We start from the raw sequence: 26,977 nt of genomic DNA, 5'->3' as shown, positions 1-26,977 counted from the left end.
CTAGTTCATAACCTCTACTCGGCCATAGTTCCTATATACATCCCCTAAATCCCCTTGAGAAATCTCAACTGTTCTTGGGTCACCACCACCATATTAATTTCAATATCGGGAATCGCCCTCGTCTTCACTGTTAGGCGATCCTTGAAGGCGCAGCGCCTTCGTGCATACAGTGTCCAACTGTAACTATATATGTATCAACATCTCCACTATGTTGTGGATCAAGGTCCATCGAGATTACTTCTACTCATACGACGATGAGACAATACATTGACAAGTACCACCAGGCGGTGAATATGTACCAGAAGATAAGCGGGAGACCGGAGTGGCTTTACCAGAGTCAAGTTATTCTCGATTGACCTTGGGAATATCAATATAGCACAAACTACTATTCACGGAGTACTTTCCTATCCTCTGATGTGACAACAGCATAGGAAATAATATGCGAGGAGACGTCATTATGGCCGCGGGTCCACTTGCACATATTATAGACTCGTGGAGGCAGACCCCAGATATCCTGAGAATTTGGAGAGGACTTCCCATTGTTTACTCTTCTTACACGTGTTGATGGACATTATTCGAGACTTCACGAGGTTTAGGAAGCTGGGCAAATTGCGGCAATATACATGTAGAGAGTACGAGCTTTGATTTTGTGACAGACTAACTCGTTGCCTCCCGTGTCTGTGCAGTAGCAGCCCATCGTTGCAGATTTGACGGCCAAATAGTAGCAACAATAAAACCCTGACATCGAAACAGACCTATCTCGGTCTACTCCCGTCACTCCCCTTGTCCTCCAAGCCAAAAAGGTCTACCCGGTGGAGATTGCCCCAGGAACGCCCTTACTCATTGGCCAGTCGGCTGGAGGGATGTCTTGCGAAGACGCTGTCACGTCCGACGTGCCCCAACCGCCAGCCATGTGGATCCTCATCTTTACCGTTACTCTGTGTTTCCTGGCTCTTCCCTGGAGGATATAAAAAATGAAATAAAAAGCCTACATCTGTTTAAGGTTGCCAGTGTGTCACCCCGGTGTGGGCCGAGAGAAGGGGAGATCGGAGGCGGGTTTTCCCAATCTCAACACCCGATGCATGATGATATCAATTTCCTGCGGCAACTGGAAGAAGGATGTGGATCGCCAAAGCAATCAGGCTGAAAGGGAAAAATAAGCGGAAAATCTGTTAGTGAGTAAGAGTTCCATGGTTCCTATTTCTGGTGAATTATGGCAAGGGAAAAGATTTGGTAACTTTTCGAACTGTTAGCCCGTCATTTGTTCAGCGTCTGAGCTGGGTGGGCCCATGGCTTTCTAGGTTCTTAGTCAAGAGGCCGGGTTGACGGCGTTGCATCATTTCTTTGCCGTTTTGCTGGTAGAATGTCTCCTATATTATTTGTTACTCTTAGCCTGTCTGGCGAGAAATGAACGGTAATATATAATTAGCTCGTCCGCTCCTTCCAATATGGCTTTCTTCCCTGCCCACCATCATTACTTTCTTTCACAGCCAAGATACTGCGCTTGAGGCGTAAAAGGAACTCCCTTCGATTTCGAGAAAGAAACAACCCGCTACTCCCACCATCCTAAGGGGCATCTCTGCTCTAATCGTCGTTTGCAGGCAAATTTGTTCTTGATATTACATCCTTTGTTATTCTTACCACCAGTATCTTTATCTATATTCCAAGTGAGTGCGCGGAAAGTAAATTTATTCTTTCCTCGTCGATAACTCCCAACAAACTACAACCATGGCAACCACGGAATCATATCACTCTGGGACACCAAGAGTCCGCCGTCTATCCAATGTGTCCTCAACCAGGGAGGATCTGGTCAATGGACCAAATGTGGTTGTTCCACCGAAACACTTGATGGCCAGCACGGCTGCCTATGAAACCGCAAAATCCATCGGCGTCGCCAAATACCATCTAGAAGAGGAGAACTCATCTGCCGAAGTCACACCCAGAGCCGTATCCCCAGTTAGCGGAGTACCAGTCATAGCAACTGACAGGTATGCCTTCGCCTTCGATATTGATGGCGTCCTTATCCGTGGTGGAAAGCCAATTCCCGCAGCCGTGGAAGCCTTGAAAGTGCTGAACGGAGAAAACAAGTATGGAGTCAAAGTGTATGTATGCTCATTTCCCTAGATACAGAAGACTCTTCCTCTTGCTAACAACTCACCGACATTAGGCCATACATCTTTGTCACAAATGGTGGAGGCAAGACCGAGGAGGAGCGATGCCTTGATCTCAGCAGGCAGCTCGAATATGACGTTTCACCTGGCCAGTTCATCTGCGGACACACTCCCATGCGAGAGATGGCAGAAAAGTATGAAACTGTTCTCGTTGTTGGCGGTGAAGGCGAAAAGTGCCGCATTGTAGCAGAGGGTTATGGTTTCCGTGATGTCGTGACGCCTGGGGACATCATCAAGACGAACAAGGATACCACTCCATTCCGAAAATTGACCGAGGAAGAATACAAGAACTCCCGTGTTCGCGACTTTGACAATCTGGTCATCGAAGCAATTTTTGTGTTCGCAGACAGCAGGGATTGGGCTGGTGATCAGCAGATCATCCTTGACTTGTGCATGTCCAAGGGCGGCAAGATAGGCACACGCTCAGAGACCTTCGAGGAGGGCCCACCAGTATACTTCTCCCACAATGATATTGTCTGGTCAACATCTCACGAGCATACCCGTATCGGTATGGGAGCTCTCCGAGCGTCTGTCGAAGCTCTCTTTAAGGCCGTCACCAGGAAGGAGTTGAAGACCATTGCGTTCGGCAAGCCTCAACTTGGCACATTCCAGTTTGCCACAAGACTTCTGCAGCAATGGCGAAAGGAGACCCATGGCATCAACTCTCCACCACAGACAGTGTACTTCGTTGGGGACACCCCTGAATCGGATATCCGTGGTACAAATGAGTACAACGAGTCCGACGTGAGCGAGACTCTCTGGTACTCGATCCTGGTTGAAACAGGAGTCTTTGAGAAGGGAACAACTCCACGCTATGCACCAAAGAAAATCGTTCCCAACGTGCTCGACGCTGTTAACTTTGGTATGAAGAGGGAGTTCGAAAAAGCTCTTGAGGAGACCGAACCCAAAAAGCTAGAGGCTGAGTAGGAGAGTCATCAAGATACCTAGCTCCCAACAATCGAGGAGGGGCTCGAGGACCTTGAAATAATGGCCTCCTGTGATATTAGCTTCTTTTCATTTGTTCATTGCCTTGGTTCTTTTTATTGCAATTTCTATTTTCTGAGACGATATTGACGACCCCTTTTCCTTTTCGGCTCACTCCTTTTCTGCTGATTATGCCGGAGGCGTTGGACGCCTTCTCATCCGCATTTTCATGCATTGCATTATTTCACCCATGTCATGTTAGGAGTTTGGCTGCCGATATTTTGTTCTAAGAATCCCACTCCCATCGCCCCTGGTTAGGGTCATGAAAACCTGGTTCATATCACTTATCCGCGCGGTATTTATAGAGGTTCTGTGGGGAAAGGAGAGAAATGACAGCTATTTTGAGGACATTTGTATATGATTCGAATGGTTTATCGTGCGGAATGATGATAAAGGGTTGTAGACGGCGTTTTCACTTCGTTTAGAACTTGGAGGTGTTGTTGGAGTTCAGCTGAAATAGTTGAAGAAAAAAAGTTGTCACATGACTCGCTCTTTGCGCCTAGACTAGGTCCTGTTCCTTCTTGACATCAGAGAAAGCACTTACTGTTTCGTCAGAATTCATCAACAGCCGAGATGGCGGCTTCCTGCCACCTACAGCTAAGCAGAATCTATACAGTTTGCTTCCCTATATAGGGTTGTTTCTATGTCTCGTCCGTCCCACCTAGCGGGCGGGACCTTGCTATTCTACATGGGTCAAAAAGCCTTGTGTTGGCAGCTCTTCTGACGTTTCATCATAGCAGGAGGGTTTTGTTGATAATACATTTATCAAGTCACAAAATAAAGCTTCGTATAGAAGCTGTATGTGCTCCTCATTCCATTTGCATTGTGATTAGAACGCACTAACATATTGGTATGTTCCTAGGGCTGATACTATAACTACCAAATGTTACGGTCCTATCTATCTACCATCTACCTGCTTATGGGCTGGGGTGTGCGTAAGCTCTCCGAGATGATGAGGAGTATATGCTTTTTAGGCTGCGGCTGCCAGAAAAATCTTATGTCCTGGATTAGACGACCGCCGAGCACTATAATGAGAAGATTGGTGGAAACATTAGCTATACCCAGCTAATGGATACTATTCCAAGGAAGCAGATAGCCTTTGCAAATAGTTGCAATTGCACGGGTATTTTCTCTAGAGAAGAGCAAAGCAAGACTACCCTCCATTAATAAATGACTTTAGTTCTAGCCTTCTACCCGTGTAGAGCTAGAGTTCAATTCAGATGCCGAGATACCATTCGGAGGCTGAGATACCATTAATTTAAAGAGAACATATAGCCAGATTTCCCCTGGCTATATCTATGTTAAACCTATCTATGTAATAGGACCTTTTTCACTATCATAGGACAGCCTGTGATGTGGATCACTTTATCTGTTAAGTTGAATGCTCTGTATCCTTATTGCTATGCTTCTATTTCTTTTATGCTTCAACATCTAATATGTCCTTTAGATATGCGTCGTTGTCCGCGTAACACGATGCGATCATTAAGGGCAAAAATTTTTTTTGTTTATTTATATTCTTTTCCTTCTCTTCCTCCCCTCCTTTCCCTCCCTTGGTTACCCTTGACATTTGACTCGATATCCATTTGCACTACCATTATCGAATTCCCACTTTCTCTCATCTGTTAGGACGTCGAAAAAAGATCTAGCAAACATGCCTGCAACGTGGAATGATGCCGCAAGGGCTAAGGTATGACCCTTCAAGGATGAACACAGCGTTATATACGTGCTTGTTAACGGCGAACTCGCAGTTATTAATCGCCATCTTAAAAACAAGCACGGGAAAGATCGATTATAAGGGCATTGCTGATTACATGGGCCCTGGTAAGTCGCGTCTCCCTCTGCCTATTCCATTGAAACGGGGTGACTAAAGCAAAGTGCCAGAATACAATGTCAAGTCCATCCAAAACCAAATTTGGTTCATCAAAACCAAGACTCTCGGAGACAAGGCTTCTGGCTCCAACCCATCTACCCCATCTAAGGGTGGAAAGAAGGATGCCAAAACCCCGACGAAGTCTCCTGCGTCTTCAAAGCGTGAGCGGGCCGAAGTTGATGATGCCCAGTCTGACTCTGTCCCTGACTCCGCGACCCCAACGAAGAACGGCCGCTCCAAGAAAGCGAAGACGGGGGTCAAGCAGGAAGTTAAGCGGGAAATCAAGTCTGAGGACGCCTGAATGGTCTCTTGACTCGTCGCTCCTGTCTTTTTAACCAGGCAGCCAGCTAACTCTTTGGTCTGAGATGTGTTTTGTCTACGTGAGAAGTGGTGACTAGGACCTGTAACTTAGCTATGTAGTTACTTTCCTTTGATATCAGCCTTCCAGTCGTCGAGCTCTAGTGAGAATCCAAGTGAATTCAATACGACTTTGTATCTCAAAGAACTCCCGCCGCAACCGTCTTCGTCGTCGTCGCTAAGAAAAAGCCTGGCCAATCTGCATTACATAAGCCCCTCTGAAAGCGGCGCCAGCGCCATCCGCATCAGGTAATAATGCCTCGGCAGTTGCTCGAACTTCCCTTCCAGCCAAGCAACGCGAAGCGCTGAAAGAAGGAAGACAGAAAAACGAGTTTAGTCGCGATGACGATGACGCTGCGCCGGCCAGCGCTTGCCTGCCACTTCTTCCGTTTTCGTCCGTCGAGCACTAAGCTGCCATATAAAGCCGGCGTCCCGTCGCTGCAGCCAGGGCCAGCGCCTCATAGCCACCTTCGAAGCGCAACGACAAGGACGCTGTTATTATGCCCGCCGCATAATACTCTGGTCTTCTCCGCAAAGATGTCGTCAGCTACGTCCTTTTACAACTTCGAGCCAGTTGATAGTAAGCACCAGCAGCCTAACAACAACGCCAAACGCCAACACCAACACCAAAATGCCCTTATTCTTTCTTTTGCATCATCCTCCCCGCTAGTTATGCGCCCTTTAACTTACTAACCATGCATGTATGACTTGCAGAGAAAGGAGAGCCGTTCCCCCTCGCCTCGCTGAAAGGCAAAGTAGTCCTTGTTGTCAACACTGCGTCAAAATGCGGCTTTACACCACAATTCGCCGGCCTTGAAGAGCTCTACAAGTCAATCACGGCCTCCCACCCAGATAAATTCACCATCCTAGGCTTCCCGTGCAACCAGTTCGGCGGCCAGGACCCCGGGAGCAACGATGAGATCCAGTCCTTCTGCCAGGTCAACTACGGCGTCACATTCCCCGTGCTCGGCAAGATAGACGTCAACGGCGATAACACTGCGCCGGTGTTCAACTGGCTGAAGAAGGAGATGCCTGGTCTCATGGGCCTGAAAAGGGTCAAGTGGAACTTTGAGAAGTTCCTGGTCGATGCGGACGGGAAGGTCGTCGGCCGATGGGCGAGTACCACAAAGCCAGAGTCGCTCAAGGCTACCATCCTGGAGGAGATCGAGAAGGCTGGAAAGAAGTCTCAGCTGTAGTGTCTTTCTCCCCTTTTCGCAGCATGTTTTAGTTTAATGACTCCCCCCTCTCTTACCTCGCTCTATTGTTAATGTCTTCCCGGGGATTCTCTCTTCACCGCACTCAAGACTGTTTCGGTTCAGTTCATAGCCTTTCACCTCTTATATGTGATATGAATATGATATAAATAACAGTTGGTTCTCGTTGATTTTACCCTCTATCCCAGAAGGGCGTGAGTTGTTGCCAGGGGCTCCGCAGGCCATCAGCAAAAAGACCGCCCCCACCAAGGACAGCAACTAGTTAGTTTACTCTACACAATGAAGCTTGTTGTCAGCAAGAGACATCGTCCCCGCGCCTTAGTTAGCTACATATGCAGTCAGTTCCAGTTCGTTTTTTTGCCTCTCTCAGGGTAGTCCGTCCTCAGGCCGCTCACTACCCGGCTCTAACAAACGCGCCCAGGGCGGACGGAGAAGTGGTATGAGCAGCAGCGCAGCCCAAAGGCCTCTCTCTGTCCAAGAGCGTCCAAGCAAACGGTGCGATGGAAAAATGATAAAATAGCCTTTCTTTCCAGGAGGCAGGAACATTGAGGGACTAAAAATAGTCTCTTCTTGGCAACGGCAAAGGCGGCTGAGTCGATCACAGGCATCAAAACTAACTTGTCAGTTAGCTGTCAAAAACAACGCCACCACCAAACGGATCCATCGTATGATGACTTATATAGAAAAGAGTCTTACGCAACGTGAATTTTTTAGATTTGGTTATCCTTGTAGCATTCTTTTTCTTTTTGGCTGAATGTTCGCTCCTATGTACATGTTATGGTTTGTATGTAGCATGATTATCCAATCCACAGTGGTAAGTAGTAGTAAAATAAATGGGGGGGCAAAAAAGAAATGTGCAGATCGCTCAAGGCGGAGCGGGAGTAGCCTGATGGCAGGGGCCAGGCCAGGCAACGGATAAACGAAGCAAAAACAAGGGAAACAGACGTCTTCATGCCTGGGATAGGCGGGTATGTAGCAAGGCTCTGCCGTCAGTTAGTGCCGTGTCATTAGATAAACATGTAAAACTCGAAGCAAGCAAAAGGAAAGAAGTAAAAAAAAAGGGCAGGCAACAGCTGGGTTCTAGTACAGCAGAAACTGAAAAGGGTAACCGAATCAGGCTAAGCCAAAAAAGAGAAGAGAAGAGCCGAAAGAAAAAAAAAGGTCAAAGTAAAAAGGAGCAATGGAAGAAGGAGAACGTGGTATAGTTCTACAAACGAAGAGACAAAGCTGAGAATAATGAGAAGAAGTGTAGAATCAAAAAAAATGAAAAATCAAAGAGCGCCACCCATGCGTAACCAAGTAAGAAAAGGAGAAGTAGTGATAGTTAGAAAGAAGAGGTAAAAGTCAGAAGGGCTAAAAAGGAGCTAAACTTGAGTAACCATGTCGGTAGAAAGGGAGGGATATTATTCGATGCTGAGGTACATGTCCCCGCCGCGCTTTGATGGTGTTATCTTATTGTACCCCTTTGAAGAGGACGCGGTGGATGCAGCGGTATTATCGTGCATGCGACAGGGAAGAGTATTCGAACGAGAGAGTGCGTTGCTACTCGAGCGAGACAGCGACGAGGACGAGCGGATAGAATTGTTGTCGTCATCTTCATGAATTTGATCATGTTCAATCTCGATTGGCCGTTGTACTTTCGCAGGAAGCGTGATTTCATTGCCCATTTTATCCGCTACCTTCTCCCCTCGGCGTTTGACGAGAAGGCTGCTTGGCTTCTTGCTTGATGCCGTTGACGTTTGATGACGGAGGTTGTTTGGGTTGTGTTCTATGCTGCTTCGCGGTGTAGAACAACACGAGGACACGGAGCCGGCGAGCATGGCCTTAGGGAGTGTCGGGGAGTGGTCAGGCAGTGCTTCTGTGAGGTAGTTGCCTGAGACTGTGTTGTGGGTTGATAGGGGTGGAGGAACAAGCTTGGAGTAGGTTTGGACGGACATTTCGCTAGCGTCGTCACTCCCAGCGTAAGCGGATAGGTGCCCTGAGCGGTGGTATGCGGGTTGAGGGATATCGGGTGTGCCCGCTGAACTGGGGGGCCCAGTGCTGGGCACTTCTCGCACGGGACTGAGCTGGCGTGGTATATGGCTAGTGTATGAGTGTATGCTCCTGGATGAAAACGGTTCAGGTGTGTATGAGGGAGCCAAGTGGCTGGTCATAGACGGTTGGAATTGGTCCCTTGAGTTTGCCGGGCTTCGTCCCTGAGCGGCGTGAACTTTCGACGGCACAGCTAGGAACCTAGAATCAGGGGATAGACTCTGATTTCGGCTAGGACTGTTGGTAGCATATCCAAATCCACTATTGAAGTTGTGTGGGCTCTGAGTGGATCTCTGGTTGGCTTGCACTAATGCCGGGCTGTAGTTGAGCGAGGACGCACTGCGGAGGGGGTCAACCACGGACTGCGATATGCTCTTGGGTGAAGGTCCCCGGTTGCTACAGGCGTCTCCAAACGGGCTGTGAACACGTTCTCTCTCTGTACCGCGGGACCCAGCTGAACTGCCGTCGTGAGGGTTGTCCGGTAATAAGTCTGACTGTGTTCGTTGGGAGGCCGCGCTATGCCCTCTAGAGCTTGCGTACTCATTTTCCAAGTCTCTAGTGGACCGATGAAGATATGCAACTGAGCATGGCATCATATCGATAGGTAGCAATGTCCGGGGTCGAGACGATATACTCCTATTGTTAGAAGAAGATTTCGATAGGCTCAAGGCAGGCGTAGTTCTCGAATCACTCATAGCACGATCGATATTATGATACCGCCCTTGCTGACCCTTTTCGCTCTCCTGCCCTTGTTTGGCTCTCCGTCTGCGCCTGCTGAGGAAGATAAAGAATAGTACAAGTGTAATGAGAGATGCCATGGCAATTCCGCCACCGACGTAGAGGCCGACTAGCTGATTCGAGTGGCCTCCAGCGCCCGGCTCGCCAGTAGCTGATGCCGACCCTGTTTCTGACGAGTAGACGAAGGTGAAGTCGATTGTGTCCGTCGGAATACCTACACCTGGTATACCACTTCGGGTCACTGAAGTCATGGGTAAAGTTGTGATTTGCGGTAGAGACATTTGTGTCGATGTTGCCATCATGGACATGGTTGTATCTGACACTGGCGGAGGTGGTGCTGGTGCTGGAGTTGGAGGAGTGGGATTTGGAGGAGCTGGGGCAGGCTCCTTGGGTGCCGCGGAGGTCATGGTCGGAGGTTGAGAAGTCATTGAACTTGGTTTAGGGGCGGCAGTTGAGGATATCCCTATCACAGTATGGGTATTTGGCAGGGCACCTTCAACTCCGGAGCATATAGCGTAGACTGCGTGCTGCTCTACTTCGGAGTTTGGGCAGTTTTCAGCAACACAACGCAAGGCGGCTTCCGCAACAGTGTATCCCGTCGTTGACCTGGATTTGCAAAGACAGTTGACATCGAGAGGTTCTGGACACCCTTCCCAAGGTTTCTCTGATGATATGAAGGCCTCAAGACAGGGCAGAGCACACGCTGGAACATTTTTGCTGAGTAACTTTGGTGTTTGATTACGTGCCTGCACTTGCTTATACTTCCGGCCAAGGTCCAGTTCCAGGTCCTGGCGCAGGTTAGAGAAGGCTGAAGGTGACGATGAAGATAATGACGAGCTCCTAGTCGTAGTGATGATGCTAGTAATTGTGGCTGCGGCGGCAGAGGCGGCGGATAGGAAAGTCAACAAACTGTTTGCTACCGGCACAGCGGGATAGGCTGGCATCTTAATGTGACCGCAGATGCAAACTCCAGAGATTCCGCTGCATAGTCATCCACGGCCCGCGTAAACGTCCTATCAGCCCGGCGTATTTTGGGGGTTGTAGTTGGTAAGTTGTTGATTAACCCAAGGGGCTGATGAGAAAAAATTATATGGGTTGGCTTTTTGCTGCACCGGACCCAGCACTGATGCGATTACTCACACGTTAATCAGTGCTGCGAGGTACTCCGTATATACCATATGTATTATTACTCTCCACGCGTCCAGAATCCCAGTTGAATTATGAAACGATTAAGAAGGGGGAAAAAAAGGGAGTAAAGAAAGTATGGTCCCCGTGGAGAAGGTAGGTGGTATGAATAAAGGAAAGAGAAATAGAATATTAGTATGTATATGGAAAAGAAAGAGAGATGTAGAGAGAGAATGAGAAGGAAGAAGTAAGAGTAAGACCCGGAAGAGAGAAGAGAAGAGAAGAGCTTTTGCAGGAGGGAGAAATGAGGCCAAGACGGCCATCATATGAAGGCCATGGGAGTGGTTTTCATACTAATTAACTTGCACTCATCGGAAACGGCCATGATACATGAACCACCCCCGGAAAGGCAAAAGGAACGAGAGAGAAAAAAAGGCAGAAAAAGAAAATACGACAGAGAGGGTCAACCTCCGTCAAGAAGGAAGAGAGAGAGTATGCGTGTGTCCCACACTGCCAACCAAGCAGGGATGCCCCGTAGGTGCAGCTGCAAGGGGCTGATAAAGTCAACCAGCCCGGGGCGGTTAACTAACTCAAGTGGGTGTCCAGGCGGCAGGTGGGCAACAGCAGAGCCAGCAAAAGAACGCAAGCAAGCCGGATAGTTGAGTACTAACAAACTATCCCACCTTGCATGATCCGTACGGATCAGTGGAAAGACCATCTCTGCCCGCACATCACCTGAAAAGGTTCAGCAGGCCAGGGCAGGCTCTGCTTTTCACATTCCACGGTACCGTGTAGAGAGAGCGAGAGAGCGAGAGAAAGAGAGTGTGTGTGTGAGAGAGAGAGAGGGAGGGAGGGAGGACTACCCATATTCTGCATGGCCAGAAAGTAAGCTCCGGTGCTAAGTGGTGCAGTGGTGAAACCACTCTAAGAGGCCAGCGGAGACCGTGGATTGGATGAAAGCAGAACGAAGCTCCGACGTGCTCTTTGCTTGCTCCGTCGGCGTACCTTTTTCCTCTTCGCTGTCGTTGGTCGTTGGTTGTCTCGCTCTGCTAGCTAAGCGCTGAAACGTCTCCATTTCGTGTTATTAAGGAGGTCGCTAGAGTCACGTGGTCGCGCGACGGTTTGCTTTATATTGAGACGAGCCCCCAGGCAAAGACGCTGGACAGGCAGCGCAGGGAGGGAGGCCAGGAGGGAAAAAAGCCCAGTAGTAGTAGCGGGAGAGGGTGTAGTGCGTTAGTTATCGTTATCACACGAGCCTGAGCCTTGGGTGCCCGCAATGTCGTGCAGGAGGAGTCAGGACGGTTGAGGGTGGGCGGCTTGCAAGAGTGGATGAACACTGGGCCCGGGGCTTAGTCGAATAAGGCGCGGATGCGAGCAGAAGCGAACCAGAGGAGACAGACAGGCAGGCAGGCAGGCAGAAGAAAAGATGAGATGAGGTGGCCTTGTCTCGATTGCTGGCTCGGGGCCGGGGTGCTAAAAACAGAACTGGCCCCTTCGTGACGCCGTGTCCTGGGGTCGTGTTAAATTGTGTCGTGGACTGAGCAATGATACATGCAGGGCGGAGGGCAGAGTGTTTCGTCTTCCCTCCCAGTCCATCAGGAAAAGGCCATCGACTGCCGCCGCGATGCCTCTCTGACGCTTCGTCTTTGCTTTTTTCCTTTCTTTTTTTATCTGTCTTTTTTTTTCTTTTCCTTTCCCGCTTGGCGGTTCGCTCTGTCGCTAAATGATCGATTGATTGACTCTGGCTGGCTGCCTGCCTGATATCACGGACGGGACACGATCTCTGTTCCTCGCAGCAGACTCACTAACAGCCCAGCTAGTTTAGCCTGGACCGAGTTTTTTCTCTCTCGTCTTTCCTCTATCTTCGGCTTCGGCTTCATCTTCTTCTCGCTTAGCCTGTGGTTGTCGCACGGGCCTGGAGGGAGACTTTGATATACGGAGCGTGAAAGTGGTAAAAGTAACTAAGTACTTGCTCCGTAACTAGGATACTCCGTATACTCCGTAGTTTTCCAAGAGAATATCAGCTTCCCAGCCATCGGTTCGACCGGAACCGCAGTTAGGTAGCTCGCAGTTAGCTACGGATACTCTTAATCTTTCCCTAACGCCGAGCAAGCTGTTGTCGAAGCGTCAGTGTCACTGCGGGGGATAAGAAAGATAACATCGTCTGGTCGACTCGATTCACCACGGTGCTCCCGGAGAAAAGGAGAGTTGGCCAGCTAACGACGAACCAAGTGGACGGCCTTGCATATCCTTCCCGGCTGATCATTTAGTTGCTTTTTTAACGAGGATTCTCCATCGTTTAGTGGACTCGTTTTTTTTTTTTACTCTTTAAATTGGAGATATTTTATTTGGGAATTACCCGCCTCTTGCCATGCCATGTCAATGACAACTCTTTTTTTTTTGCTTTGACAGTTTCGGTGGAACGGAAGAGCCCCATGCCATGCCTCTTGGACTGGACCCATGGTTCGGAGGTAGGTCAGGTACGAGAGAGCAAAGGGAACAACTGCAAGGAACTTTGAGTATGTATGTATGTAATGTGCCTGAACCAGAGATGAAGTTAGATGAGATGAGATGAGATGCATGTCATCCCCGTCGTCGATCTCAATATCTCTCGTATATGTAGATGAATAAGTATAACGGGAGGGGTGTTATTGTTATTATATACCGCATCTCACTCACTCGAGCGTAGTCACGTTGCCTATCTTGCTCCCGTCGACAGCAGAAGAAGAGTTGTTACCCGTATTTACGAAATATGACCTGAGTAGAGTATGGCCGTTGGAAAAGTCTATTACTACTCCTGATTGGGGGACCTCCCGAGGTTTGGCGCCAGGGATGGACAAGACACGAACATCATACATCCTCCGACATATACATGTGGGCACCGCCGTTTGAGATAGGAAGAGGAGACAGCTCCCAGGTCTCAAGTTGTGAGAAAAGTCGGCAAGCGGCATGTAGATGAAGAGGGAGATGAATAATAAAAAAAAGGGAAAAAGGTTTAGAAAAGGGATCTCCTTGATTTTCTTTTCTTTCTTTTCTATGATACTTGATTCCGAATAGGGTTCACAAAGGGGAAAGCAGACACGCCTAAACAGAGTGTGGAAGACGATGGACGGGCCAAGTAAGCAGAATAAGAGAGAATGAAAGGTGAAAAACCGATTTCAAGACAACCAGATTGATCCCTTCCAAGAGACATGAACAAAACCGAGTGAACAGCAATGTACAGCATGAGGCGTGGTATCATGGGGGGGTTGGGGCAAAAACCATAGAGAGGGTATAACAAAAGACCAAGAGTGAAGGGGGAAAAAAAAATCAAATCAAATCCATCACTAGCATCCGGAAGGGGGAGAGAGATTCTGGGGTCCAGTCTCTCTCGTAACTTTTTTTTTTCCTTTCTTGTCTTTTTTCGTTCTTTTTTTTTTGTTGTTGTTGTGATGTGGTATTATTAAACGTCATTAATGAGAGGGTTGAGGGGGGGGGTTATCAAGCATTTAATTAATAATAAGACCGTAGTCTAACACCAAGTTGCCGAAAGAGTTGGACCGAGAGAGGCTCTCTTTTGTTCGCGGGCATCCTTCGTGTCATGTTTTGACGGTAGATGGAGCTGCCTGTCCGTCGTATCCAAGTTTGTCAAGACATGCATGCATCAATCGAACTGGTCATCTGGATCCACCGTGAAGATGAGGCCGCGACGAGTTTCACTCAGAGCCCGATCTCAGACGACAGACTCTAATACTTGAGAATGATGTATCTATTATGTTCGTGTTAGTTTTATGCTTGGTTTTATGTTGTTGTTGATGCTTCCTTGACTCGGACGGAGGGATACTGACAGAGCATGGATGATACCAGGGATGTATCCGAGGATGGTCAAACAGATATTGATCAAGAGATCAGCACCGCAGCCTCTCTCGAGGAAGACACCGATTGGCGGGAGGATGATGGCAAGGATGATCTTGCAGATGTCGCTGTTGAGGCAGAAGACGGGTTGAGGTCAGTCGTCGTCTCAAGCTTGAAAAAGCAAAACAGAGGGAAAACAGCGACTTACGAAGCGGTAAAGGCCATCTTGGACGAGCGAGAGTATCTAGGGAGCAAGAGACGCAGAACTTGATGCTGATAGCGGCTGTACTGGATGCCAGAGAGCAGGCGAATGGATGGCAGTAAAACGAGAGAGCGTCGAGAGAATGCTTTTGGGGGGGGAGGGAGAAGGGGGAGGAGGAAAGGGAAGCGTCGGACAAGCAGGTATTTAAGCTAGTTCAGTTAGTGAACAAAAAAGCTAGTCTGTCTCTCTCTCGCGCGCGCGCTGGGCTCAACCAGGGAAAAAGCCAGGCAGCGGCTTTCGGGCCCTGCGAGAAAGCAAGAGCAAAAACACAGGAAGCTTTGATGAGTCAGCAGGACTGGCCAACCAGCAGCCGCGCAGCAAGACGCTAAGCCGAAGCGGGCTTGGTCGACTTTGCTCTGCAAGATAAGGCGTGACCTCGAGGTACTTTCGGCTACTGCAGAATTTGCGTGTAACAGGAGGTATCTCTAGGTCGCGAGGGCTCTTGCGTAATGATCCACCCCTCGCCTGGTTACGTCATCTTTCAGCTTCAGCTCGCAGCGTCGCTTCTTGTCAGTTCCAAGCAACCAAAACAAGGTGGGTGTCAGGCCATTCGTCGAGCATGGGGAGCGGGTTGATGCGCAGTAACAATAGAGTGTATTCATAGTAAAGTAACGGGCCTCCTCGCTAAGCCAACGGCGCCGAAGCCACTCTATGGCTGCCACATGACGGCGGGCCTCTGGGCCTCTGACGTCTGATTCTCCAGCCCTGTCCTGCTTTTAAGGCTGCGAGCCGGATGTCCGACCTCTGGGTCGTTAAAAAGGGCTGCGCGCTGAGCTTGTGCCTGGCCTGGCTGTCAGGCTGTCAGGCGCCATCTCTCTGGTATTGCTGATGTAATAATAATAACAATAACAATAACACTTAGGTAACAAACTACTGGAACAGGTTCAACTCGCTCTTTCCTTACTTGCAAACTCTCACTTGCCCAGCTTCCGGGACTGCCGGCCGCGGCTACCTTAACCGTTTAAGCGGAGTCTGATGTTCCGACTTCCACTCACGTGATCTAGGCGCCGGGCGGGCCAAAGGATGGTTGGAAGCCTCCATTCATTGTCGACCGTTATAAGGTTGGAATAAACACGATTGCTCTTTATTCCTTTGCCTGGCCAGATGGATGATACAGTTGGATAACGGTCCTGTCCTTGCTTCTTCTTCTAAACACGCTATTATCGCGCGTGCTCTAGGCTATCAGAAGAGATGGTCTTTCTTGACACTATGTCAGGAGTTAACTTAACTATTGGTTAACTAAACTATGCGACTACTGGGTTGTTCGAGGGAGACCGGACTCAACTCGCAAGTCAGCACCGGATACCCAGCTTGTCGAGTCATCAACCATACGGAATCACTGGATACACCGATAACCTATAGAGCTGAGACCCAGCGTATCCGTCAACCCGGTCCATGCGTAATGCAATCAGCATGCGTGTTTTCTCGATGGGGGGGGGGGGACATCGGCGCAGGCAGATACCTGGCACCCTTTTCTCAAAAATCGGCTGTCCCAAGCTGTCGGACTTCTTTGGAGGAACCTCCCTCCTCCAGAGAGAGAGGGATTACCAGGATGACGATGGAATATAGTGGTCGCGAGGCCTGAGAGCAGCAAGGATGGAACAAAGAAATCCCAGCAGCTGTACATGCAAGTGACAGCGAATCATTGGCCCCGGACTAGTTACACATGGCGCTGGATTTACCAGGAAGCGACTGATTGGGGGAAGACCATGATTTAATTCCCTCGAATCTGGACTGAAAGATCAAGCTATGACGGTGAAGGTATATCTCTCCCATGGCTTAGAAAGAGAGGGAAAAAAACTCCCAACACCTAACTAAGGCATGGAAAAGGTGATAAATAGCCAGACAAGCTGCCTTGCGCACGGCTCAGTTTTGACCTACCCCATTTGCACCAGAGACACACATAGCCAGTCAACATGACGACTTCTGTCTTAGCAAACACGCTGAAGCTAGCTACGGAGTATCCGGTTACGGCATTGGGTACAGTCTTCCTGCTATACTTGACCTCCCTTGCCGTCTACCGGCTGTTCCTACATCCTCTGGCAGGATACCCAGGGCCCAAGATCGCTGCTCTCTCTGTCTGGTACGAGTTCTTCCACGATGGCATCCGGAAGGGACGTTATACCTTTGAGATCCAGCGCATGCACGAAAAGTACGGACCCATTGTTCGAATCAGCCCGGATGAACTGCACGTAAACGACCCGGGTTTTATCAGTGAGCTATATTCCGGTCCAGGTAAACGGCGAGACAAATACCCCTTTTACAGCGCCCAGTTTGGGCTTCGTGATAGCGTAGGGGGTACCCCCGGCCATGACCTGCATCGTCTACGCCGCAATGCTCTGAGTCACTTCTTCTCGAAGGCTGCCGTCACTAAATTAGAGCCTATCATCCAGCAAAAGGTTGAGAAACTAGCAAGCCAGCTTGAGAGTCATGCAGAGGCTATAGGACCAGTTCCCCTGACCACGGCCTTTAGCTGCATGACGACCGATGTCGTGACCGAGTACGCCTTCGCCAAAAGCTACAATTTCCTTGACTCTCCTACCTTTGAGCCAAATATCCACGATGCCATCTCTGCAGGGAGTCTCATCGCAGTATGGCAGAAACAGTTCCCATGGATCTTACCCACCATAAATGCCTTGCCACAGTGTCTGCTACGATACATCAGCTCACAAGCAGCAGAGTACGCCAAGTTCCAGCAGGACATGCGCGTAGAGCTTGCTAATGAGAAGGCTAAAATTGCTCGGGGGGAAAAGCCAGAATCTGCGTCCCGGACAATCTTTTATGAACTACTCACCGGCCCTTTGCCCGAGGAAGAGAAGCAGCTCAATCGGATTTGGCAAGAAGGCCAACTTGTTGTTGGCGCCGGGACAGAGACCACCGCATGGGCATTAACAGCTACTCTTTTCTATATCCTTGACAACCCGGAAATCCTGTCCAGGCTACGGCAGGAGTTAAGTGTTGCCATCCCCGATCCTAACCAACGCGTGAGTTGGACTGAGCTCGAAAACATTCCATATCTAAATGCAGTAATATCTGAAGGCTTCCGTCTATCGTACGGCTTAAGCACAAGATTGCAGCGCATCAATCCTGTTGGCCCCATGCATTTCAAGGCACCGAAACATGGAAGTCGGTACACCAATTCTGCCAAAACCACTGAGTGGGTGGAGTATGATATTCCAAAGGGGACGCCGGTCGGAATGACTGCGGTCTTGGTACATCTCAATCCGGACATCTTTCCAGACCCTTACACTTTTAAGCCGGAGAGATGGCTCGACGAGCATGGCAAACGCCATAGGAGGCTAGATGAGTTCTTGTTAAATTTCTCCAAGGGCAGTCGACAATGCCTTGGAATCAAGTATGTTCAGCGAAAATATTCACACAAACTCTTTGTTCTTAGCTTCGCTTGCTAACACGTTCGCTACTAACAAACAGCCTAGCACATGCAGAACTCTACATGGGTATTGGACTGCTGATCAGGCGCCTTGGGGGTAGAATGAGGTTGTTTCAGTGCACAAAGGAGGATGTAGAGGTATATTATGATCGATTTGTCCCGTGCCCAAAGAACGGAACGAAGCGCGTACGAGTGATGATCACACGGGACGAGTGAGATTCGGTACTGTTGGATTTTAATAGTTAGCTAAAGGTAGAAAGAAAGGGGCATATATCTGACCCAACTCCTCGGGATTTATTGTGGGTAGTGGGTGAAGGACGAGCATGGGGTTGCATCTTGCATTTTCGTCCAAGCTTGTTTGGTACTTGTCTGAACGTCAATGAAAATGCCAAGCTTTTTCGCCAAGGCTTTTTATCTCCAAAAGATTTCGTGACAAAACTCAACTGTTAATTATGTAGATGGAAAGGCTCTATTTCTCCCGTTTATATGTCGGCCTTTACCTCCCTCGAGGCATCGTGTTCATGTCAGCCTTCCTGCGATGCTGTTGGGGGCCAACAACATGGCGGCCGATTAGTGAATTCCCACGGCAAGGTCGACACATAGCCCGGTTCTCTCAGACGGCAGCTCCAGCTACCACACGACAGACCCTGCGCATAGGCAATATCCAATGGAATATACTGGGCTCTGCTACGTTGCTAGCTCCAAACCCATCTGCAGTGGTATGTACTACCTGTGTACCCTTCGTTTTCTTTGTGTCTAATGATCAGCAGACCCCGGATAGTATTCTATCAAAACTCCCCTCATTCAGCTCCCAACTCCATCCCGACAGCCATGTTCCTCTCCTCCTCGTTACACCAGCATTTGCCCAATGGCTAGAAAAAGACCATACATTCATCCCGAAGTTACTACATCACTGCTTCCGAGAAGCTGCTGCGGCCGAGAACCTCGAAATATGCTCAGTGGAAGCGGTGGTGGATAAACTACCTGTCCCTACCAACATTAAACATAATGGTATGGAAGGACTGTCGCTGGCGATTGTCAACTGGGGTGCTATATCGGGAAAATTAGTGCCTCAAAGAGGCATCGAGAATATCTCCCCTTCTCATATTGAGCCGAAGCTCTCGATTTCTATCCGCGACCCGTCGACAAGTACGGAGCTTGAAGTTGGAATGCCCATGGCCAACACGCTTTTCACTACTGGCAGACCGTATACAATGCATGCGTCGAGATGGAAGTCTACTGAGTCTATTGAAGATGTTCCTCGGATTACGGATAGACGTGACATTCGGACATGTAGGGTTGAACTACGAACGAAGTCAACGCTCAAGTCTCTTGACGCACCGTTGCATCCTGTCACCGAGCCCAGGATAGTGGCAGAATGTATGGGTAATATACTCAAGACTGTTTCCAATGAATCAAGTTTAAAGAACGATGTCCCAGCATCTGCGGAGCTAGAAAAGGCTATACCACAGTATATTCAAGACCACAAACTCGAGAGTCAGAGGCTAGCTGTGTGGGCTATGGTGACGCCCAAGAGCATAGCGCGAACCCATATTGGATCTCCATCTGGCAGCAGCATTGATATATCGGCTTCCCTGAAAAGGGGTTCACGACTTTACCGTGTGATGAGCGGTGGAGGTGGATGGGGCAAGAAGAAAGGCCTGCTCTCTCTTGATCCCGAGTACTCTTACGACGACGAGGAGCCGATATCCAATCTTGTCTCTATACACGAAATATTCGACGAGGATGTTTCTGAGAAGCATAGCGACGATGCAATTCTGTTCAACGTGCTGGAGAACACACCTAAATTCACAGACGTTGACGGATTGATGATGAGTCCATTACGTGAGGTTGTGACGACCGGCGACATCGTGCAATTCTTTGTTGCTTCTTTGGATAATAAGCTAGCCAAGGCAGCTATGCAATCGAAGTCTTCGGTCATGCATAAAGACACTGCAAAAGACACTACTGTTTTGGACTTCTCCGTCCTACCTGCTCCTACTGACGCTCCTACCTCGTTGCCCAGCGAGATGCTTCAGGATGGATCTAAGAAGCTAGATGACATTATTGTCGAGGCTAATAAGTTCGGAGCTTCCTCGGAGAAATCTATGGTCTATGCTAGGACAGCGGGTGATTTGACGGGAGATCGGGTCCAAGCCTCAGGCACCAAAATTGACACCCCTGGTGCCAGGCTGGTAGTTGAAATACCATCTGAAGAGCCTTTCTTTAGAATGTAACACTATAGACATGTACAATAGAGGATCTAAATATCATAATCATCTACATCAACATTCAAATTCCGTTCTACCGTCTTTTTTATATCGACAATCGAGCTCCTGTAAGAGCTGACTCAGCATAATACACACGTGACGCTTGGCATCTCCCAGCAACGACCCAAAAGTCAAACCTCAGCTTAACAACATCTTGTAAGGGTCAAGCAGGAAAACAACTCGCCATCTCGCATTAATCCTCGACTCACCTCGCCCGTCTCGAGAATCGTTGCTTTATCAGTCCCTATCCTCTCTCCTAGCTCCAACACCTCCTCTACGGAAGCTCTCTTTCACACCGCCGTCAACATGTCTACCGATCTTTGGTGAGTTGCCTGGCTCGTTACGAGCGTCTTAGGACCAGCGCCTTTCCTCTTGCTATTCCCCGAAAAGCGGTCTAAATATAGTTGATATCTTGCTAATCATGTCATTTGATACGTGTTTATAGCCCCGTATATGCGGTTAGTTGAATTCCATTACCCGTTGTTGTCGTCCGCGGAATCGCAGGCGAACGTCGATTCTGAGAGCTTGCATCCAGCTCATACACATGAATGCGAAACGACGCCATCAGACTTCATCAATCAAACGCTGACATACCGTTAATATCATATAGCCCTTCTTCGGTGCGCTAGGATGCTCTTCCGCCATCATTTTCACCTGCTTCGGCGCTGCCTATGGCACCGCTAAGGCTGGTGTTGGCATTTGCTCCACTCTCGTTCTCAGACCTGATATGATTGTTAAGAGTACGGTTTTGTCCTTCGTCCGGCGCGTATGCTCGGGTGTATTGGTGTATAAGCTTTACTGACGACGATGTAGATATTGTCCCCATTGTCATGGCTGGTATTATTGGTATTTACGGATTGGTCGTGTCTGTCTTGATTGCCAATGACTTGAAGCAAAACCTGCCACTATACACTGGATTCGTCCAGCTTGGTGCTGGTCTTGCTGTCGGTCTTGCCGGTCTTGCTGCTGGGTATGTTCTTCACCTCTTTGGTATGATGCGTTGAGATTTCGTGTTAATATGCTAACCGGGTATTTTCATGTACTGTAGCTTTGCCATTGGTATCGTTGGTGATGCTGGTGTCCGTGGAACTGCCCAACAGCCCCGACTTTTCGTCGGTATGATTCTTATTCTCATTTTCGCTGAAGTTTTGGGTGAGTATCTTCCTTTAATACCTTTTTTCCTCTTGTTCCTAAAAGCAGTTGATGGTTAACACTTTAACTAGGTCTTTACGGCCTTATCGTTGCTCTATTGATGAACTCCCGTGCCAGTCTCGAAGCTACCTGCTAAATGGGAGCAGTCAGAAAATATCATCGACGAGCATCTTTAAGTCGTAACTCCCTTTGACGAATACAGGGCATCAGTCAGTGTGGTAGAAGATGGAGGGAGTTACGACAAGGTATATAAGTTAACGCCATCATCGACTATCGCTCCGTGACCCACTGTCCCAGCCGATATCGAACCTCTATTTGGATACAAACGCAGCCGAAAACCAAGCTATCCCGTTTCAATGTCAACATCATCTTAGTTATCTACTATCCTAATCCCCTTTTCCTTATACTTTTTTTCGCATGTATTCACGTTATTTCGTTATGTTTAAGAGTTGTCGTTTCGTCTCTTTACCAGTAGTGCGGATAATTGTATCATAACAGATAGCGGTTATAAAGCGGGGATTCCTACCATACCTGCAGTTCCATCTTCCTGCCTCTGTTGGTGTTTTGATACCGATATGATTTAGAAAGAGTGATCCTCTGTATGTGCTCTTCATTCCCTGAAGCGTATGTATGTAGAAAAATGGTCGAAAAGGCTGAAAAACAGAAGCTACCTAGAAGAGCGAAAGAACGGCATGATCTAAGATGGGAGATGATGGGATGGATAAGAACTATCTAAGACATTCGAATCAAAATGAGATAGGAACGCCGGATATAAAAAGGATACACACATAATATGCATAGGTAGATAGGAAGTCAACTAGAGAGAAAAAAACAAGGTGTAAAGAAGCAACAAAAGAGACGGGGCCGAAGACCGATTATATGCAATGATACCCTGTGGAGGTAAACAAATATAACGAGGACAAAAGAACAAAAACCGGAAACAAGAGAGTTTCTAGTTTTTATCCAGTTTCCTTCTGAGGGTCCGTGTCTTTTTCAGCAGCTTCTTGTGCTTGTGCTTCTTCATCTTTAGCTTCCGTTGTCTCTTGACGCTGATAGTATACATCCGCTCACGCTGACGTTGGCCCTGGGACCGTTCCCACTGTAGTTGCCTAATAACCATTCGCTGGAGGAAGCTTTGCTTTGGTTCCGAGACGGAACGGTCACTAGTCTCTTGGTCCTGGTAGATGGATGACTCACCCTGGGCGGAGGGGGCCTCCATATCATCTATGCGGACGAAGGGAGAAGCATATGCCTCGTACGACTTGCGGCCATGTGCATTGCGGCTTTCACGAATAGTCAGAACGGTGGAAAAGGTCTGTTCGCTGGGCTCGGCTTCAGAGGCAGACTGTGTGGAGCTGGCCTTGTCTGCACCAGATTCCGTTCCTGCGATGCTTTCGAGAGGCCCGTCCATTGGTGTAGGGGCTGGAGGTGGGTTGAATGGTCGTAGGCGCTTAGCAAACTCTTGGATGGACGCTCGTAGTTCCTGGGTGGGCACGCCATCGAGATGGGTGACATCTGACTCCGCGTGGATGGAGGAAGCTTGTGAGATGGCGTTCCTGAAATCAATATCCTCGGCAGATGCCTGATTTTGACCGGGGAGGTTCTGCTCGATTGCGTTAACGGCGGAGGAAAGGGTGTATATCACGTCCTTTTGCCTTGCGGCAGCCTGCTTCTTGGGAGAGAAGATGGCCGAGAAGGTTTTGCTGTCGTTATTATTTGGAGGTACGGAAGTCGTTATTGACATGGGTCGGTGGATAGAGAAGAACGAAGCTACGTGGACATCTAAAACAATATCATGGTCAGTTACAGAGCAAGCTACACACACGCACACACATATGGTGCTGTTTAAGGCTGAGTGTGAGCTTCCGTACCGTGAGGATGCAGGTGCTGGGTAGAGGGTACACTCGGCAACTTCAACGAGCTGGCCTGCTTCGACTTTGCCGTCTCGCCATCCTTTCCCGCACGCTTCTTGGACGACCGGCCTTCTCTATTCTCTACGTCCTTTTTGCTCGATGGCCCGCTGCTGACACTCTTTGCCGGCGTCTGGGTGGGCGGATCGATGCCTCTGGACCCGTCACTGGGAGGCACAGGGGGTTTGGAGGACGAGTATCGACGCTGATGGCGGTACGGAGGGTTCCCACTGGTAGGGCCAGGAGCAGGACTGCTCGAGGAAACGGCCAGGAGCACTGCTCGAGACGGTAGAGAGGCCGTTGATGGCAACGCCGCCCGGCGCACAGAGGAGGTGATCATGATGCCGTTCAACACCAGCCGGAGAGCCAGCGCAGGCAGAAGAGGCGGGAGGGAGTGAAAAGAGCCAGGCTCGTGCAGTACTAGAACCCGAATCCGAGGGCTAGAAGACACCAGTGCGAGGTTCGGGGGGTCGTTGAGCTGTGCCTTTTGCTTTGCTTTGCTTTGCTCTGCCTTCGGCTCGCAGCGAAAAAGATCAACTTGAAGTTCTTTCATGGAAAGTTCGGTCACAAGCCGCGATGCTTAGTCATGGTCACGTGGGGCGTTTTTTTTTAATAAGCGCCTTTGGGGGGTTTGAAGCTGGACTAAGTACAGATGATGAGAGCAGATGATAAGACAGTAGACAGTTAGAATAGGGGGTAAGATGGACGAGCAGGTGACTGGTAACTGTTCATTACTATAATAGCTATTTTCAACTGAGTGGCTGCTCTGCCAGAAACAGTAGGAGATGAAAGAGGACGTATGTAGCAGGGCATATATAGACAAAAAACGACGAAGAAGCAAAGACGCAGATGGGAGTGTGATATGAAATAGATCGGTTTGTCTCCAAGAACTATCGTATATAACGGCTGCCAGGTTGGCTGGTTGAGTTGGCGACGGGTAGACTTTTGTCTATATCAGATGTCTCGTAAAAAGGTGCGGTAGTAGAAAAAGGAAACGGGGCAAGGAGTAGGAAATTCAGGTCGGGGGCTAGAGGATGACTGACCTGGGCATGTAGAGATGAAAGGAGGGGAGCAAAAAGAGTAAAACAAACACATAAGGAGAATGAGATGGAACTGGGCAATGTGGACGAGAAGGGGATATATAGCAACACAGATCAAAAAGAGATTTTCCAACCGGTCAAAAGTCAAAAGAAAGAGAGCGCTCGTGTGGTCCTGTAGCACGTTTGAAGCATCGGTAAGATCCGTGGAGTAGGCAAGAGTAAAAAAAACAAAAACGAGAGAAGCAACATAAACAGACCAACCATCATACATAAAACGGGGAAGATAAAACAAGACAAAGCAGAGAGGTATAAAAGGAAATAGTGTTCCCTTTTCTTTCTTTTTTCTTTCTTTCTTTTTTTTTTTCTTTTTTGGTATTTTGGGATATAGTGACGAGTGTATTTGAGAGAGAGAGGGTAGAGATCTCTTCCGAGGAATTCCAGCCTCGTCACAGCAGCCGGGGGAAGAGCTGACGACAATTAACATATCTGGTATCATATCGGGCCTTCTGGGGGGTCATAGTTGAGGGTCGCCTGGGAAGGGGTGAAACTTGCGGAATATTCTTATTTTTTGGGAAAGGAAACACTAGTTGTGGTGGGGGGAGGAGGGTATAAGCCGGACTGAGAATAAAAAGTAGTCACCGAAACCGAATCAAGAGTTGTTGCTTTTGGGGGTAGTTGTTTTGTAGATTGGTTGGCTGATGGGAGTTCGCAAGTTGGGGTGAGTGTGGCTGGCGGTTAAGAGTCGTACGTCGATATTGTCGAGGCCTGGAAGGAGGAGGTAACGATGGAAGGTTCCGAGCAGGCAGGCCAAGTATATCAGGCATGTTTGATTGTCGTCAGTTTAACCCTCATAAGATCAGGTTGTTCAAGTTCTTCTGTATGATCATGTCCTGCACCGAGTCCATGGTGGCCTTTAGGAGGGTGGTATCAGTTGCGTTAGTGTAGTGGGTGTATATCTCTCGTTCGGGGACACGAGTGATGCCTCTGAACCTGTCGGCGAAGTACTTTGCAGAGGCCTCGAAGTCACCGTCTCGCCCGCTGTAGTCCGGGAAGTGTTTGGAGACAGGCGATATGGCGAGTTTCTCCTTGAAGAGATCGATCTTGTTGAGGAAGAGGATGACGGGCTTGCGTTTGAACCATTCGCCGTTGACAAGAGATTCGAAGAGCATCATAGCTTCATGCATTTGGTTCTGTGGGGGTTATAGTTAAACTGGTTAGCCATTGTCACCGTAGCTTGTTTTGTCTTCGAAAGAATGGTCCGGCCGGGACTTACAGCAGTCTGGTCCTCCACTAGACACTGGTCGTAGCCGGATAGGGCTACCATAAACAGCAGACACTGTACGCCTTCGAAGCAATGGATCCATTTCTTCCGCTCCGACCGCTGGCCGCCAACATCCATCATGCGGAAGTTAATCTGGCCGAGCTCGAAGAGGGTCTCGGTGATTCCGGTAGTCCGTAGCCGGGAATGCAGCATGTCTTGGTTGTTTGGCAGCCAGCCAGGCGTGAATATCCGGTCCAGCGAGTTGAAGTAGCTGCCGCAATCCGTCAGAATAGCTAGTTTCAAAAAGAAAAAGGCAGATAGAACGGCTATTGTTAGAGAGAGAGAGAGAGAGAGAGATTCCTGCCCAAACTTACTAGTGGAGGTTATCGTGGAGGGCGAACTCGTGGCCTCGGGCGACTGCCTTCTGGACGCCGGCATCCTCCCACATTGTCTTGACGGCCTCCCGCACTTTGATATCGGTGAAGGCTTCATCGCACTCGACGTCTGCTTCGCTGGTCTGGATGAAGTGGGCGAGGGGCTAGATTGGTGAATGGAATTAACGGTTAGTTCAAGAGCTAGCTCGGCATAGGTAGGATATATATATGTATGTATATGAAGTAGTCGAACAAAGAACCAAAACAAAGGGAACCGGACGACACGAGCTAGTTATATCGTCATTCATGCATACCTCCGTAGCTTCATGCTCGAAGCTTATGTTCTCCGCTTCCATGATCTCGATGAGCAGCTTGAAGGCGACAATCATGTTGGAGTAGATGACCGCCCGAGTCTGCCGGCGCTCGTCTATAGGGAATCCGCCGGAGTGAATGATGCGCATCTGCTTGATGATGGTCGACTTGCCGGACTCTCCAGCGCCTGCGGGTGGATAATTATTACTGGTTAGCTAGCTGCGCCAGGTAGTAGATAGATGGGTAGGTAGAAGCAAGAGCTGTATACGCACCGAGCAGCAGTATCTTGACCGTCCTGTCGTACTTCTTCTTGTCTGCCCGGATGACCTTGTCTATGGCGGCGCTGTGCTTCCCCTGCTCCTTCATCTCCGGGCTGATGTCCTTCGAGTTCATGCAGCCCATGGTGCCGGCCTCTAAGACGAAAAGACAACAGCAGTTAGCAACGATGCGCAAGCTCCTCGAGGCCCTCGCTCTCCTCTTGTGCCTCCGGGTCTCTCTTTCGCTCTCAAAACGCCAGCGCCTACCAGGAAAAAAAAAAACGTCGTATCGTATTATCGGTGCAAAAATAGAAAAAAATGCAGTTTTATGCTGGAATCCAGTTGCAGCCCAACTTCGGGGGGGCAGCCCGCGAGATGCTGGGACTCTCCGGCTCGTAGCACAGAACACACAACCAGGATGCGG

The 26,977-nt window shown here is 49.0% G+C and overlaps 11 protein-coding genes across 11 annotated transcripts; 7 read left to right on the top strand and 4 right to left on the bottom strand.

Moving 5' to 3' along the window:
* Window positions 1–1,728: 1,728 nt before the first annotated feature.
* Window positions 1,729–3,098, top strand: TRV_01349 (uncharacterized protein; the record flags this gene model as incomplete). Its single annotated transcript, XM_003024472.1, has 2 exons — window positions 1,729–2,102; window positions 2,168–3,098. 2 exons carry the CDS (start codon window positions 1,729–1,731, stop codon window positions 3,096–3,098), a joined length of 1,305 nt encoding a protein of 434 aa, XP_003024518.1.
* A 1,760-nt stretch (window positions 3,099–4,858) lies between these two features.
* On the top strand, window positions 4,859–5,326 carry TRV_01348 (uncharacterized protein; the record flags this gene model as incomplete). The annotated part of the gene is made up of 2 exons (XM_003024471.1): window positions 4,859–4,976; window positions 5,031–5,326. The coding sequence occupies 2 exons, from the start codon at window positions 4,859–4,861 to the stop codon at window positions 5,324–5,326; spliced, it is 414 nt and encodes a 137-aa protein (XP_003024517.1).
* A 593-nt stretch (window positions 5,327–5,919) lies between these two features.
* TRV_01347 (uncharacterized protein) lies at window positions 5,920–6,578 on the top strand (the record flags this gene model as incomplete). The annotated part of the gene is made up of 2 exons (XM_003024470.1): window positions 5,920–5,962; window positions 6,097–6,578. 2 exons carry the CDS (start codon window positions 5,920–5,922, stop codon window positions 6,576–6,578), a joined length of 525 nt encoding a protein of 174 aa, XP_003024516.1.
* Window positions 6,579–7,999: 1,421 nt separating this feature from the next.
* Window positions 8,000–10,309, bottom strand: TRV_01346 (uncharacterized protein; the record flags this gene model as incomplete). The annotated part of the gene is made up of 1 exon (XM_003024469.1): window positions 8,000–10,309. The coding sequence occupies one exon, from the start codon at window positions 10,307–10,309 to the stop codon at window positions 8,000–8,002; it is 2,310 nt and encodes a 769-aa protein (XP_003024515.1).
* A 4,013-nt stretch (window positions 10,310–14,322) lies between these two features.
* Window positions 14,323–14,595, top strand: TRV_01345 (uncharacterized protein; the record flags this gene model as incomplete). The annotated part of the gene is made up of 1 exon (XM_003024468.1): window positions 14,323–14,595. The coding sequence occupies one exon, from the start codon at window positions 14,323–14,325 to the stop codon at window positions 14,593–14,595; it is 273 nt and encodes a 90-aa protein (XP_003024514.1).
* A 1,907-nt stretch (window positions 14,596–16,502) lies between these two features.
* On the top strand, window positions 16,503–17,996 carry TRV_01344 (cytochrome P450 oxidoreductase, putative; the record flags this gene model as incomplete). The annotated part of the gene is made up of 1 exon (XM_003024467.1): window positions 16,503–17,996. One exon carries the CDS (start codon window positions 16,503–16,505, stop codon window positions 17,994–17,996), a length of 1,494 nt encoding a protein of 497 aa, XP_003024513.1.
* A 439-nt stretch (window positions 17,997–18,435) lies between these two features.
* On the top strand, window positions 18,436–20,214 carry TRV_01343 (uncharacterized protein; the record flags this gene model as incomplete). Its single annotated transcript, XM_003024466.1, has 1 exon — window positions 18,436–20,214. One exon carries the CDS (start codon window positions 18,436–18,438, stop codon window positions 20,212–20,214), a length of 1,779 nt encoding a protein of 592 aa, XP_003024512.1.
* An 863-nt stretch (window positions 20,215–21,077) lies between these two features.
* On the top strand, window positions 21,078–21,458 carry TRV_01342 (vacuolar ATPase proteolipid subunit c, putative; the record flags this gene model as incomplete). Its single annotated transcript, XM_003024465.1, has 2 exons — window positions 21,078–21,217; window positions 21,296–21,458. 2 exons carry the CDS (start codon window positions 21,078–21,080, stop codon window positions 21,456–21,458), a joined length of 303 nt encoding a protein of 100 aa, XP_003024511.1.
* An 893-nt stretch (window positions 21,459–22,351) lies between these two features.
* On the bottom strand, window positions 22,352–23,862 carry TRV_01341 (uncharacterized protein; the record flags this gene model as incomplete). Its single annotated transcript, XM_003024464.1, has 2 exons — window positions 22,352–23,214; window positions 23,271–23,862. The coding sequence occupies 2 exons, from the start codon at window positions 23,860–23,862 to the stop codon at window positions 22,352–22,354; spliced, it is 1,455 nt and encodes a 484-aa protein (XP_003024510.1).
* Window positions 23,863–24,263: 401 nt separating this feature from the next.
* On the bottom strand, window positions 24,264–24,845 carry TRV_01340 (uncharacterized protein; the record flags this gene model as incomplete). The annotated part of the gene is made up of 1 exon (XM_003024463.1): window positions 24,264–24,845. One exon carries the CDS (start codon window positions 24,843–24,845, stop codon window positions 24,264–24,266), a length of 582 nt encoding a protein of 193 aa, XP_003024509.1.
* Window positions 24,846–25,197: 352 nt separating this feature from the next.
* On the bottom strand, window positions 25,198–26,698 carry TRV_01339 (uncharacterized protein; the record flags this gene model as incomplete). The annotated part of the gene is made up of 5 exons (XM_003024462.1): window positions 25,198–25,539; window positions 25,623–25,983; window positions 26,012–26,148; window positions 26,299–26,483; window positions 26,569–26,698. The coding sequence occupies 5 exons, from the start codon at window positions 26,696–26,698 to the stop codon at window positions 25,198–25,200; spliced, it is 1,155 nt and encodes a 384-aa protein (XP_003024508.1).
* Between the last annotated feature and the right edge of the window lie 279 nt (window positions 26,699–26,977).

Source organism: Trichophyton verrucosum, assembly GCF_000151505.1.
Source record: "Trichophyton verrucosum HKI 0517 chromosome Unknown contig00111_1.f1.exp, whole genome shotgun sequence".
In the NCBI taxonomy this organism is placed as follows: domain Eukaryota; kingdom Fungi; phylum Ascomycota; class Eurotiomycetes; order Onygenales; family Arthrodermataceae; genus Trichophyton; species Trichophyton verrucosum.
This window is presented reverse-complemented; position numbering and strand designations above follow the sequence as displayed.